Genomic DNA, 12,441 nt, shown 5'->3' on the forward strand with positions numbered 1-12,441 from the left:
AGACTAGCAGTTTCTTGGCAAAAGACAGTATCTGTTTTTGCTTTACTATGTTTTTTTGTTTTTTTTGTTTTTTTTAAAAAGAAAAGCCCCCCCCCGCCCCCCCCCCCCCCAAAAAGAAAAGAAAAGAAAAGCGTAGAGGTCCTCACTGGTTCTTCAGGTCTGCACTACAGGGTCAGAGAAACTGCCCCTCTATCTACCAAAGGGGCTTTATCCACCTCAATACTCAGTTTAAAACTGTTCTTCATCCAGACTTCAGTTTTAATGTATTACTAATTACAAAGGCTTCCCAATACAAGATTCATGTGTGTTATAAAACCTTACTTTTCTTGCTGAAGTCGAAACATTCAGCATATCCAATTAGTGCAAGTTAGGTTAACATCACACAGTAACTGATCCTACTAGCATATGGAGAAAATCTGCATTTTAGACTCCATTTGGGAGGATACAGGAGTGGAAGAGGGGGAGGTCAAACCTTTTTCCTCCCAAAACTTCCCTTCTGTTACAAGCTACAGATTTGTACAGATAAACAACTTGTACTCCAGTCTGAGCTTCATAAAGTTCAGCTACAATAAGTAACTAGCAGTCAGTTTACAAGAGAGTAACAGTTAAATGTGCATACAGAAACTGCCTTGTTCTCCTCTGGGTGTTTAAAACGTGGGCAAGTTTAGGGCATTAAGCGAAGCAAGCGTTCTAATCTCTGGCAGCTCAACGTCTATGCTACTTTGAGGCTGTTATGCTGCAAAAATCGCAAACAGAGGTCAAATTTAGAGTTATCATTTAAAATGAAGCCTGAGAAGTTCAAATCTGGCATAAAACTCACGGTAGATGACTGTGGAATATACCTTGTCACACCTTACCTCCAGTTACATAGCGCTATAAGTTCACTTCACGTCCTGTTTATAGTGCATCAGCCTTCATTGTATTTCTGCTCACTGAAACGCAAGCTCCATGTGGGAGGCTACAGTAAAACAGCTAGCTCTTTGTACCTTGCAGTACCTTGCTCTGCAAAAAACTACCAATTACAGATTTTTCAAAAGCCTTGATGAAAGTGAAGCCCTACCTCATATTCCTATAATACTACCTAGTAGGAGCTATATTTAAGATAAATTTCACTACATTTACAGTGCCTAATAAGATTTTTCAGTCAAAGTACCCACTAGTTACTTCTCGGATTCTGAAATCTTAGTTCTTATAATTATTTAATTTAAATCCATTTCACTAAGGAAAGCAGACCTATAACTGCAAGCTCCTGAAAATCTCATTTCAGTGAAGTTAAGGCATGTGCTCCTTAAAAAGGAGAATGAGTTACCTGGTAACATAAAGCATTTTATAAAACTGTTTAGTTTTACCTTTTGTAGCATCCAAAGATTTAACCATTGCAAGGAAGTCTGAAATCTCTTTGTTGAGTCTTTGTTGACATGCTTGTGCTTTCTGGAAGAGAGTGAGGACAGCAAAAGGCACTTCTGAAATAGTTAAGTATATATATTATCATATATATATATATGTATGTATGTGTGTGTGTGTATATATGTATGTATGTACACACATACACTTCTCTAGTATACTGAAGTTTTTAAATTTGGAGAGCATTAAACATCAACAAAGAATCCCAATGAAAGAAACTGCTATATTAATACTGAAAGGAGTTATTTCAAGTACCTTCAAAGACATGCAAAGCAAACAGAACAATCATGTGCATAGTGACCAGCTTTTGTTTAATTTAGCATTGCAAACCAAACCCAAAAGCTGTGTTGGATGTTCTACTTTTCCAGTTTTTCCCCTTTTTAGTTAAAAAGTTTGAGAATCTAGGAAAAGCCATCGCTTGCCCTTTCACAAATCTAAATCAAAAATAAGCAAATGCGTAACTTAGCTGACATCTAGCTTTACTTGGAGGAAATTCAGCTTTCTGTTGCTTAACTAGTGTCACCTTCAAACAACTGTACTTTTACAGACCAGTACACAGCCTTCAAGCACTAGGGATTTCACAGCATAAGTTTTTAAAGATCTAATAAAGCAAGCTTAGCTGAACTAGAGCAGTGTTATTCACCCCTCATTGACCTTCTAAGATGCCACTTCTCCAGTAAAAACAAAATTAGGGCAATGGCTTTTTAATTTATGAGCAGACACTAATGGCAGCTATAGAAACTTGAAAGTTTTTTCACCATGTTATAGTCAGCCACCTCAAAAAGATGAGGATGACGTTTTTCTATACGGAATTACATTTGGAAACAGTTATCCATTTCCCAATGGAAACAGTTACCCATTTCCCAATCCATTGTTGAGCAGGATCTTGCCATAAACTATGAAGTCCAGAAGTGACTGTACACTTTGTTGTTGAGTGAACTTCAAAAGCTGGGCTCTGCACCTGTCCATTAGCTAGATACACACCCGAGGAAGCACACCCTGTTGAACATATATCCCCCCCTTCCCACATTATGACTGGCTTGTTCGTGGTATGACATGATTTGAACATATAAAATTCTTTTGCAATGCTGTAGTCTTTCCTTCTGTAGGGAAAGACAATCCAAAAAAAAAAACAAACTGCAGAGTAGTGTACATGAGTGATAGACTCCATAGCCTTTGATGTGTGGATATTGCCATAGAAGTACCAGGTCTATTTTCAGCAGCAGTCAAGATGACAAATGCATTAGAAGAGGAAAAGAATGATATTGACACAGAATAAATCCCTATCTGCCCATATAATGGATCTTGAAAAATGACCCAGTATAGGAGTTTATTACAGTTCACCACTCAGCACATAACTGATTTACATTCACTACAGCACAACAAAAGAACCAGAGGCCACCAAGTCCTCATCAGGCAGCAGGCTGCAAACAATGACAGTTTTCTCTTGTTTGCAGCAAGAAGTACAGGACAAAAGCATAAATTGACCAAAAAAAAGGGGGGGGAGGGGTAGGGGGCAAAAATCATTGACTGCGGATCCACTGACATTAAAGAGAATATCTAGCTGATGCCTCAGATTCAAGAAATCCCAAAAAAATGGGCTGGAAGAAGGCAGAAAGTCATCCTATGCTTCCTCTGTCTGTTCTACTCTTTTAGACATCTCCTAATGCTCCCTGTTGGTAACTAGCTATCAGCTTGGAAGACTTGAGCTTTGATCTGCTACGGCTGCTCTAGCGTTCTTAACCCAAAGTGAAGTGGAAATAAGAGAGATTTGTAGTGCTTGTTTGTAGCCGTGGCAGAGGGGAACACGCAGAAGATACTTCGTAAAGGCTTAATTTGAACTGACAGTGAATTGATACCACTAACAGTCACATTTCCATTAGCCTTGAAGTTGGGGGGAAAGAGAAGAGGAGGAGAAAGATGTGTGTGCTGAAGCACTGCCCATGCACTTTTAACACGGAATGACATGTTTTGGCACTTCCGTGTACCTTCACTGAAGCTCAGATGCAAATGTGTGAAGACTAGTGGAACTGTAGCCTCTAAAAATAGAGGAAACTAACAGTGAGGGCTACCAAGCAACAGCAAGGGATTCAGCAAAACAATTCTTTCATCAGTTTAAAAAACAAACAAACCAAAAAACCCCTGAGTTTCAAACTTGCAGAGCTACCTAAAGGCTCCTCCAAATTTGCTTGAGAAAGTCTGAATATTCTTTTTTACATTTTATTTACAGTAATCCAATCTGTCTTCAAACTGTCTAAAGCTATATAACTCCAAAACAAAGATAATGGTAAATCACCTATCAGAAATAAGATTGCTAAAATACAACATACAAAAATCACACACACTACTAGAGCATCTCTTCCACAAAACTGAGATTGTTTTGAAAGTTAAGTCAGCTGCAGTATTGAAGTGCACACTAGTATTCTCGTTTTACCACACAGCAGCAGACTGTCAAGAAGCCTAAAAAAAAAGTTTCTGAAATTCTCCTACACTGTTAAAATCTTTTAAGTTTCAGTTCAAGCTACTCACACTTCCCTCCCTTCTCGCCCCTTTCAATTCTGGGAGAAACGGGGACTAAGCCTGTAGTGAACTGAAGAAAGAAGCTGGCAGGCCAACTGTGCACCTTTTCTACTCCATGAAGTATCACAAGTGTGTTTCTACAGAAAATTACTTTTATTTCAAAGACAGTTGACTGAGGAAACAGTCATTACATGTTACTTCTGAAGTTTATTATGTTAATTTGTGCAATTAGTTTGAATAACCCAAGTTTTTCCTGAAAAGGAAGCCTATCAAGCCCAATGCCAATCAATTTGGAGGCCAAGAGCAGGCTTCTGTGGAGTAATACACAGGGGCCCAGTGCACCAAAGACAAATCACATGATAAACAGCAGGACTGCACTGACACAACCTGCTGAATAATCCAGAACCCAGCTGCAGAAGATGACTGGCAGGAACTGCTGAAGGGAGTAATCACTGAGTTCTCCTAAGGCCCACACTTCTTGGCAGCCCCTTCTTCAGTGGGCTGCTGGGAACTGCCAGCACCAGGTATCCTCCCATCTCCCTTCTGCCATGAGCTATTTTGAGCTCTTCCTTTTATACCACACAAGGTAAGGTACAAGTCACATGGTGCTCAGTTAGATGAAGATTTTTGTGTTGCAGTGTCAGAAGTTTTGCTTACATATACTTCTAAGACCCTTCACTTCAAGGTGAAGTATGGCAAAGAGCAAGAACCACAGGTTGGATACTAGAACCATCAAAAGACTCATCCCCCACAGGAAGTCTGAAGAATCACTGTACAGAGGACCTGATGTGACCTGGGGTGCTAAAGGCTGATCCCTAAGCTGTTTCATTGCCTGTTTTGTAGAGGTTCATATAGCTGAAGGTTACATTTGGTCACACCAAGGCTAGAGGACAACAAATCAAGTACATGAGGCTCCCTCTCCTGGCCAAGAGTCTCAAACAATTTTCTACCTTGCAGTAGGGCTGACAGAAGTGAAAAAAGCAATTCCTGTAGCTATGATAAACATGCCATTTTATACATACAGTCTAAACAGGAATATAAGACAGTAAACACTGCAAATATAAGCAGCATTTATGTAACTACGGGAAGAAAGAATCATTATTTTTGGCCAAAAGCATACTTGAGTGTTCCAACACAAACCAGCATTAATCTGCAACTGCTTAGATCCATGAGCAGCACATACTTTCAGAGTTTCCTGAAGGTCTGTAACCGATACTGCATCATCTTCCTCATCATCACTACTGAGCTGTTCCTGTGTGCAGTAGTGAGTGCTATATGCAGAGTGGTCTTCTATCGCTTCCAGCCAACCCTAAACAGAAAAGAGACAGAGTTAATACGTATTTCCAAAGCGGCACCCAAAAGGCAACAGCAGACATGAAAGAAAATGAAGTGTTCTACTGACAATGAGTAAGATATTCAGTAGTAACAAGAGACACTTTAAAATGAAGGGAAAGTAGATTATTGAAAATGCTAACATATCACACTCAAGATGAGACACACTGTGGTCAGAGTGCTACCTAGGACTTGCTTGATCAGGTTTTAAACACAAATGCCACACACCCCTCTAAGCCTATCCAAGGTTCCGTAACAAATTGATGTCACTCTTAAAGAAACACTGTAGGGAATTTCTCTCTCATTTTCTACTTTCTATTTTGACACCAAAGTCTCTGTGACAGTCTGCCTTCCTATGCATGACAAACTGTGTGCAAAAACTAAGCGCTACTGTAACTGAAGAGGTAGATTCTTCTCCTCCTGTTGCCTCCACCCCTACATCATCTCTAGTTATTACACCAACAGACACAGCAATAACTACACTACAAAAAAGCCCTTTTTAAAAAAAAAAGTCATTCTCTTGTTGCAGATCCACTATTTTTCGAATAGCATGTATTAGCTCATCTTAGAGCTTGGCTAAAAGTAGAACGTATTATTAAAACCTTTTTTTGTTTGTGATAACAAATTATGAAAGAAAATGCAACAGAGGGAAGTTGCAATTAAAAAAAAAAAAGAAGTTAGACTAGGAGTCATAGTACAGGAACAGAAATGGAAAACAAGACAGAAATTTTTAACAGAATCACATGCAATGTAATCTATAGCCATGCTAAAAGATTCAATACATGCAGACACATCACACTGTCCTGATGTTCAAGATACTGAACCCACTGCTTAGGCATCTATACCTAGCTGTGCAAATTATTTTTTTTAATTATAGAAGTTATTGCAACTTAAAGCCTTTAACAGAGAGTCACTGTTACCTCTCTCGTTTGAGGAGGAGCGTTATTTTTAGGGATCTTGAAACGATGAACAGTGTCATCAAAACATCTGACAGAAAAGAAGCAACTGTCTGTAGATTTTACCTAGAGTGATGGGGAGAAGTGGCAAGAATGAGTTTAAAGAATCTGAAAGAAATAAAAAAAGACAAAACTGTTGTAAAAGTAAGCAAAGTAGAGAATTACTGTCAACTCAGAACTTTTTGCCTCAGTTTTGATGCAAAGCAAGGAGAGAAGCTTTATCAGAACAGTTTTGCAAAGTTTATTACCTTGCATTTTCTACCTCATGGATGAAAATACTGAGGTTCTTCAGGTCAAGAAATATTTGCACAGCAACACTGGATTCAGACAAAGTTTCAACAATGGTGCAAGACAACTGAGATTAAGGAATTGTAGATAATAAAAAGGTAAGAATCACTGTCTATATAGCAACAGCATAAATAACCATAGCTTAACAGAGAATTTTGTAGTGCCAATTCACAGAGCACTGACAAGTTAGCTAAAGAAGAAAGTACTGAAATGATCCTAAATTCATTCTCCTTGAACACTTCCATCTTTCTCTGCATTATATACCCTTCTTTCTCTCCCATACGCTTATGTGATGAGAAGGGCTGAAATAATTATTCTGTTGCCTGAAGTCAACTATCACATCGGACTTGTTTTTCCTGTCTTTTCTCCATCCCTTCCAAAAGGGAATCCCACTAGCATAACAACTTCATTGGAAGAAGGTTTTCCAGAAGTCACTTTCAAAATTTCACTTCTCTTAACTGAGATAAACTTAGTTACACGTTCATTCACAAGTAGCCAGTGAAAGTTACAGGAGGAACTAGAGCTTTGCTATTCTACATCACACAGTTCAAACACCCCATTTTGCACAACTGAAGAGGCGTGCTTTATAGGATGCCGTACGCTTATTTATGCGCTTAAGACTTTGGAAAGATATGAAAGAGCTAAACAGTCACTTTACATATTGAATTACTTGGCTTGATAAGAATGACAAAGTGTTTCTCACAACAGCGCATTTTGTAATAAAGGCATGCTTACCAACCTAGCCAAGGATTTCATTGTCTATGTAAACGACACCACCATATACAAAACCAGTAGTTACAAGTCTCATTTCACTTCCTACCGTGCAGACAGCTTGCGTTAGATGCTTGCATCCCTGACGATGATCATTATTTACTGCATCAGATCTTTGAAAGAAAAAGAAATGTAGTAATGCGAAGAAGGGAATTACTTAACTCACTTATTAGAAATTCAAACATAGAACTTACTGTCTCCGATACCAGGAAAGGACTCCATGTTCTAGTACTACCCAGTACAGTTTCCAACCAAAAAATCGGGAGCTCTAAGGGAGAGAGGGTTAACAGCTGAACAGTTGCTATTCACAGCAGGTTTGATAGATTGAAGACTATTACATAAAACTGGCTGTCTTTAGGACATTTCGGGTGTTATCTATTATCTTCCTGATCACAACAATCTGAGAATACTTTATAATTACGGTATTTTCTCTTCTGGAAGCTAAGAAATGCCTGAAGACAAGGTTTTATTGATCTTGCTACTCAGTAGGAAATACAAGTATGTAAATACTGCATTTTTTAATGTTAGAAGGGTTGCTGATCACAGTACAATTTCACTTTATACAAGAAAATGAGAAAAAAATGTTAATCTAGCTAACTGCAACATTTTACCTTTCACAAGCATTAATACATAGGTTTCATTCAGAAAACAGTTCCTCGTTTTACAATTCTGTGCGCATATATAGGAAAACTTACACTGAAGAAAACTTCACAAAGTCTTCAAAGATTCCATAGAAGACGACCAAAATTAAGTGTTCATGTATAAGATTCAGAAAAAAATTCTCTTTATTACAAGGAGAAAAAGGAAATTCACTTGAAGATCAGAGAAAAACAAGTATTTGACTTACAACATCCCTACAAGTTTTTAAAAATCTGACAGAAGGTTAACTTGTAGCAAAACGTTAGTCAAATAAGTTATTAAACATTTAAGATATCTATGCAGGAGAGGAAAAAGCATTCTGCCCATCATACAGATAGGATACAAAACTTTACCTAAGTGAAACTATGCCACGAAAATTACCCCCTCAAAAAAAAAAAAAACACAAACACACACACACAGATGTATTTTAGGGACTGAGGTTTTTAAGATCAGAGTGCCCTGAATCTAGTTACTGCTCCACTTGGCCAGACCAGCTATAACTTAACTTTTATTCTGATATATTGGATAAGTCATCTAGCAACTGTGTTATTGAAAAGCTCTCTCATCTGTCAACTGTAACTTCAGTATGTAAAATAACCTAGTGGGAAATATTATAAGCTTTGTTTTTAGAAAAAGAAGTAAAACATACCTTCCATAGGAGACCTTCATATCGTCTCAGGGGTTTGTTGATAACCTGCACAGAAATTAAAACTTTTATAGAAATAGCTCCAACTAACCAGTCTTGGAAAGTGGCATTTTAAATGGATATAAAAGTGCCTACCTTTCCAGTTTTACCTCCCAGAATGTGTTTCATTTCTGCACCTTGGGCTAGATCAAGGGGCGTCTGATCTGTTTAGTAACCAAGACAAGGCATGAGAATTTGATGTCAATAAACCTAGAGGCACTTAACCTTTAATATAATTTCTCTGACTAAAGTTTGGTCCCACAAGCATCTGAATTTACTGGGGATGACAAACATAAGCTTCTCAGGTGGAAGATGAAAAAGGCTCTTCAGTGCACTGAACTGCCCTTCAGTTCTACTAGCTATGTAAGGGGCCTTTGTTCTTAGTTATTTAAGTTAATTTTTAGCACTTCAGCTATGTAAAACAATTCAGAATATTCACAAATATCAAAATAGAGATGTCTTAATAAAGATGATGAGTACACATTCTGCATAATATCTGTATAAAGTTTTCCTGGATTTGCTTTCATTATAATCCTCCTTCTGAAGAGTCACTTGCCTATGCCAGGCCTTCAGTCTTATCATGTTTTTTTTGTTTGTTTGTTTGCTATCCATGTCCAACGTACAATGTTTAGTATCAAGAAAACGAAAACCAAGCAGTTCTCACGGTTAAGAAAAAGGGCAAGTGAACTTTCAAGAAACTGTACGTTAAGAGTTGCAGCAAAATACTTGCCATGCAGCCTTTTCTTTTTCCTAAGTACCTTGCAATTTAGTCACTGTTAGGTTTCCTTTATTAGCAATACAAGATTTGTAAAGCACTGTAAGACTTTCCCTGAACATTAAGTGGTAACATAGCTTATAGAAGCTTTATATTCCTGCATTTTCTTAGCACTTTGTGGACTTTCATTTGGAACTCACCATTTTTGTTTCTTAATTTGGGATCTGCTCCATTTTTCAGAAGTTTTAAGGCACAGTGCTTGTGGGCACGGTACGCTGCACAATGCAATGGTGTATTTCCCATCTGATCTGTACAGTTGATATCAGGAGGTTTTGGCCTGTTTAACTGAAAAAACAAAGTTTTGTTTACTCCCCAGATGCCACGTTCATTGTTTTGGCTGTTAACTACTCCTAAACCCAAAGAGCACTTCAGTGTAGATCTAGCAATGAAGAAGGCAGGTAGCGAATGCTACAAGAAGGGCAAGAACTAAAATAATCGAGCAAGATGTTCAGCTACGCTAAGGGACTTCCTATATCCTTCCCACCTCTACTGCACAACTTGGAAATATTTCTACCGTTAAGTTATACAGTGCCGGAGAACATTCCCCAGCACTACAGTTCAGTTATCTATATTGCTAGAAGTCTAACTATTACGGAAACTTTTGAAAGTTTGAGCAGCTATGAAATTGAAGGAAAAAAAGCTTTTGAAAATTGTTCCCTATCCCACCAAGAACATTGCAATGATGCTATTAAACTCCCTAAAAATACTGCTACGCTTCTGCTCAAACATGTGGCTATTTGATGCGTACATACAGTATCAGACATTAAAATTAAGCTTCTAAAACAAATGGGACTGTCTTAATAGAAAGACTAAGTAGCTTTTCAGCAGTCTTAAGAGACTAGATTCACAGATGCATGGCAACAATTTTAGAGAAACCCAATTTAAATCTTTTGCATTTGCCATACGCTATATTAGAGAAATCACTCCAAAATAAATTGCTGCCGTGGGAATCCTGTTAAGTCAGCATCAACACTAACCACCTTAAACATGCTTCAGAAATAGTTTGCCCTAAAGGATAAACTACTGTTATTTACAGTTCAACTGGGAAGAGAATATAAGTCACAGAGGGACAGTTTGTAGAAGCATAACCTCATTAAGGTCTTAAATACTTGAGTTCTTGAGTCTTCTTAGGTTTTAGTTCTTTTGGACTAGCTGTTTTACAACTGTTCTATCTCTGCCCTTTCCAACTCCCTTGCCTGAATACCTGAATACCTTTTAAACCATATCCCTGTGCTTTCAGCAGCTTATACCTTGTATAGCTAGTTTCACTAAGCTAGAAAGCTCTCCAGACATTTCAGCAAGCATACGGTAAGTTTCCATGAACTCACAGGAAGAAAGCAGTTACTGTCTTTGTCTCAAGGCGAACCAGGGTTACGATTAAGCTACTGAACGTCTACGTTTTGGTAGCTAAGCATACTGTGATCTAATGAGAATCTTGACAAGAGAGAAAAACAAGAGCCACCATCAGTATTTGACTTTAAGAAAATACATCAGAAGGAGCAGCTAGAAGGTAAAAGTGCATGCAGGGAAAGGGCAGGGGGGAAGCCCAAAGTTCAATTACAAAGTTTAGAGAAACTATCCTATTAAATCATCTCTTCCTAAAAATCGCGTTTAAAAAACAAACAGTACAGTCTTTTTACTGGTAAAAATATCAACATAAACGAAACAACAGTAAAGAGGTATCTTTCAAGTAAGTGAAACTCTGTTCCAAAAGTAGGGCTGTAGAGAATAAATTCAGGTGTATTACGTCTCACAATAAAGTAGACTAAAGCAGCTAAAGGTGTTACATGAGCAAAGTAGCTTGTAATTTAAAAAATTAGACTAGGAGCAGAAAGTCCTGAACATCAGCAGGCAAGCGTAAGGAACTCTCAAGACAAAGGGCAGTTCACAAGAAGTACTAATCAAAGGGCGGGAAAGTCAGAGAGGTTTATACCACAGAACCATTTTGGAGTGGAAAAAGTTCTTCAGACTTGGTCTAGAGTCAGCAAGAGTTTTCACATTTTAAATGGTCACAGGTCCAAATACTAACCTAAAGATTCCCAGGAACAACCTATATAAATGTAGTGAACTATTAACTGGCTTAAATCCAGCCCCCAGATCACAAAGAAGTGTAAGTACTTTAAAAAGTTTTAGAGGTCAACATATAGCTGTTGACCTCACATATACACTGCTCAGTGATACTAATATAAAAATAACTTACAAATGAAAACAGTTTATGGGAAGAGATACATGGGCATACGTGGTTATATGTCATATGAGAGAAAGCACTAAGTTCTTCAATGACAAATTCATAAATATTAGGAATCACCTTTTTCAGATCAGTTTAAGGCTTAGTCAACTGGCATGCAGTGTCAAATGCAATGGGATAAGAATTACCAGAATCAGACCAGTTATACTAGTGTATTAATTACAATTAATACAATTACATCAGTATATTAATGCATAATTCTTCCACATATTAGCTACTGTGTACAGTACTGGTTCTCTCTCTATTTCAAGAGAGGATAGTACCAAAGTAAAGATAAGAGTAACAAAGATGAGAGAGGATTTAAGAACCATTTCTGTGCAAGAAGGAGTTAGACAGACGAGGGTTCTTCAACCTAGAAGGGACAAATTTAAAGGAGGATCAACAAACCAGAAATTTTGAACTCTGGCTTTGAGGCAAAGAAACAAAGAATGGCAGAATTCTAAACATACAAGTCTTACATTTGAGAATTTTCTACTAGAAATAAAAGATCTCAGACTGCTTTGGTGTCTTAAAAGGTAATACTAAAGGTGCTAACCTTGTGGAAAAAGTCCTACACTGTCCTCTTACTTTCAAAGAAACTCTTCAAGGTTCCCAAAATCTTCAATTCAAACATGCAGACCCTGCTTCTCTTATAGCCTTACTATACCATGGTATCATTCCATTTGAATTAACAAAAGAGCATGTGCGCGCATGTACAGTTTAAGTCTTGTTCAGTGTGGAATTAGGCTGTGCAAATGACTGTTACAAACAACAGTTACTTCAGCTGCAATGGACGCTAGTGACAAAAGCTTATTTTCAAAATTGAAAATACTCCATACTGTGG

General features: G+C 37.8%; 1 protein-coding gene across 5 annotated transcripts in view; it reads right to left on the reverse strand.

The window, feature by feature from the left end:
- Nucleotides 1–12,441, reverse strand: part of OSBPL1A (oxysterol binding protein like 1A) — an 81,552-nt gene that overhangs the window by 50,313 nt on the left and 18,798 nt on the right. For 4 of the 5 annotated variants that reach the window (XM_068932369.1, XM_068932365.1, XM_068932366.1 and 1 more), the window contains 8 exons: nucleotides 9,511–9,655; nucleotides 8,692–8,759; nucleotides 8,560–8,604; nucleotides 7,466–7,539; nucleotides 7,321–7,384; nucleotides 6,177–6,278; nucleotides 5,108–5,233; nucleotides 1,350–1,431 (listed from right to left, as the gene is read on the reverse strand). In XM_068932369.1, coding sequence (XP_068788470.1) covers nucleotides 1,350–1,431; nucleotides 5,108–5,233; nucleotides 6,177–6,278; nucleotides 7,321–7,384; nucleotides 7,466–7,539; nucleotides 8,560–8,604; nucleotides 8,692–8,759; nucleotides 9,511–9,655 — 706 coding nt within the window. The remainder of the gene's footprint in view (nucleotides 1–1,349; nucleotides 1,432–5,107; nucleotides 5,234–6,176; nucleotides 6,279–7,320; nucleotides 7,385–7,465; nucleotides 7,540–8,559; nucleotides 8,605–8,691; nucleotides 8,760–9,510; nucleotides 9,656–12,441) is intronic. The other variant, XM_068932368.1, reaches the window with a different exon arrangement.

This window comes from Struthio camelus, chromosome 2 (genome assembly GCF_040807025.1).
Source record: "Struthio camelus isolate bStrCam1 chromosome 2, bStrCam1.hap1, whole genome shotgun sequence".
Lineage (NCBI taxonomy): Eukaryota > Metazoa > Chordata > Aves > Struthioniformes > Struthionidae > Struthio > Struthio camelus.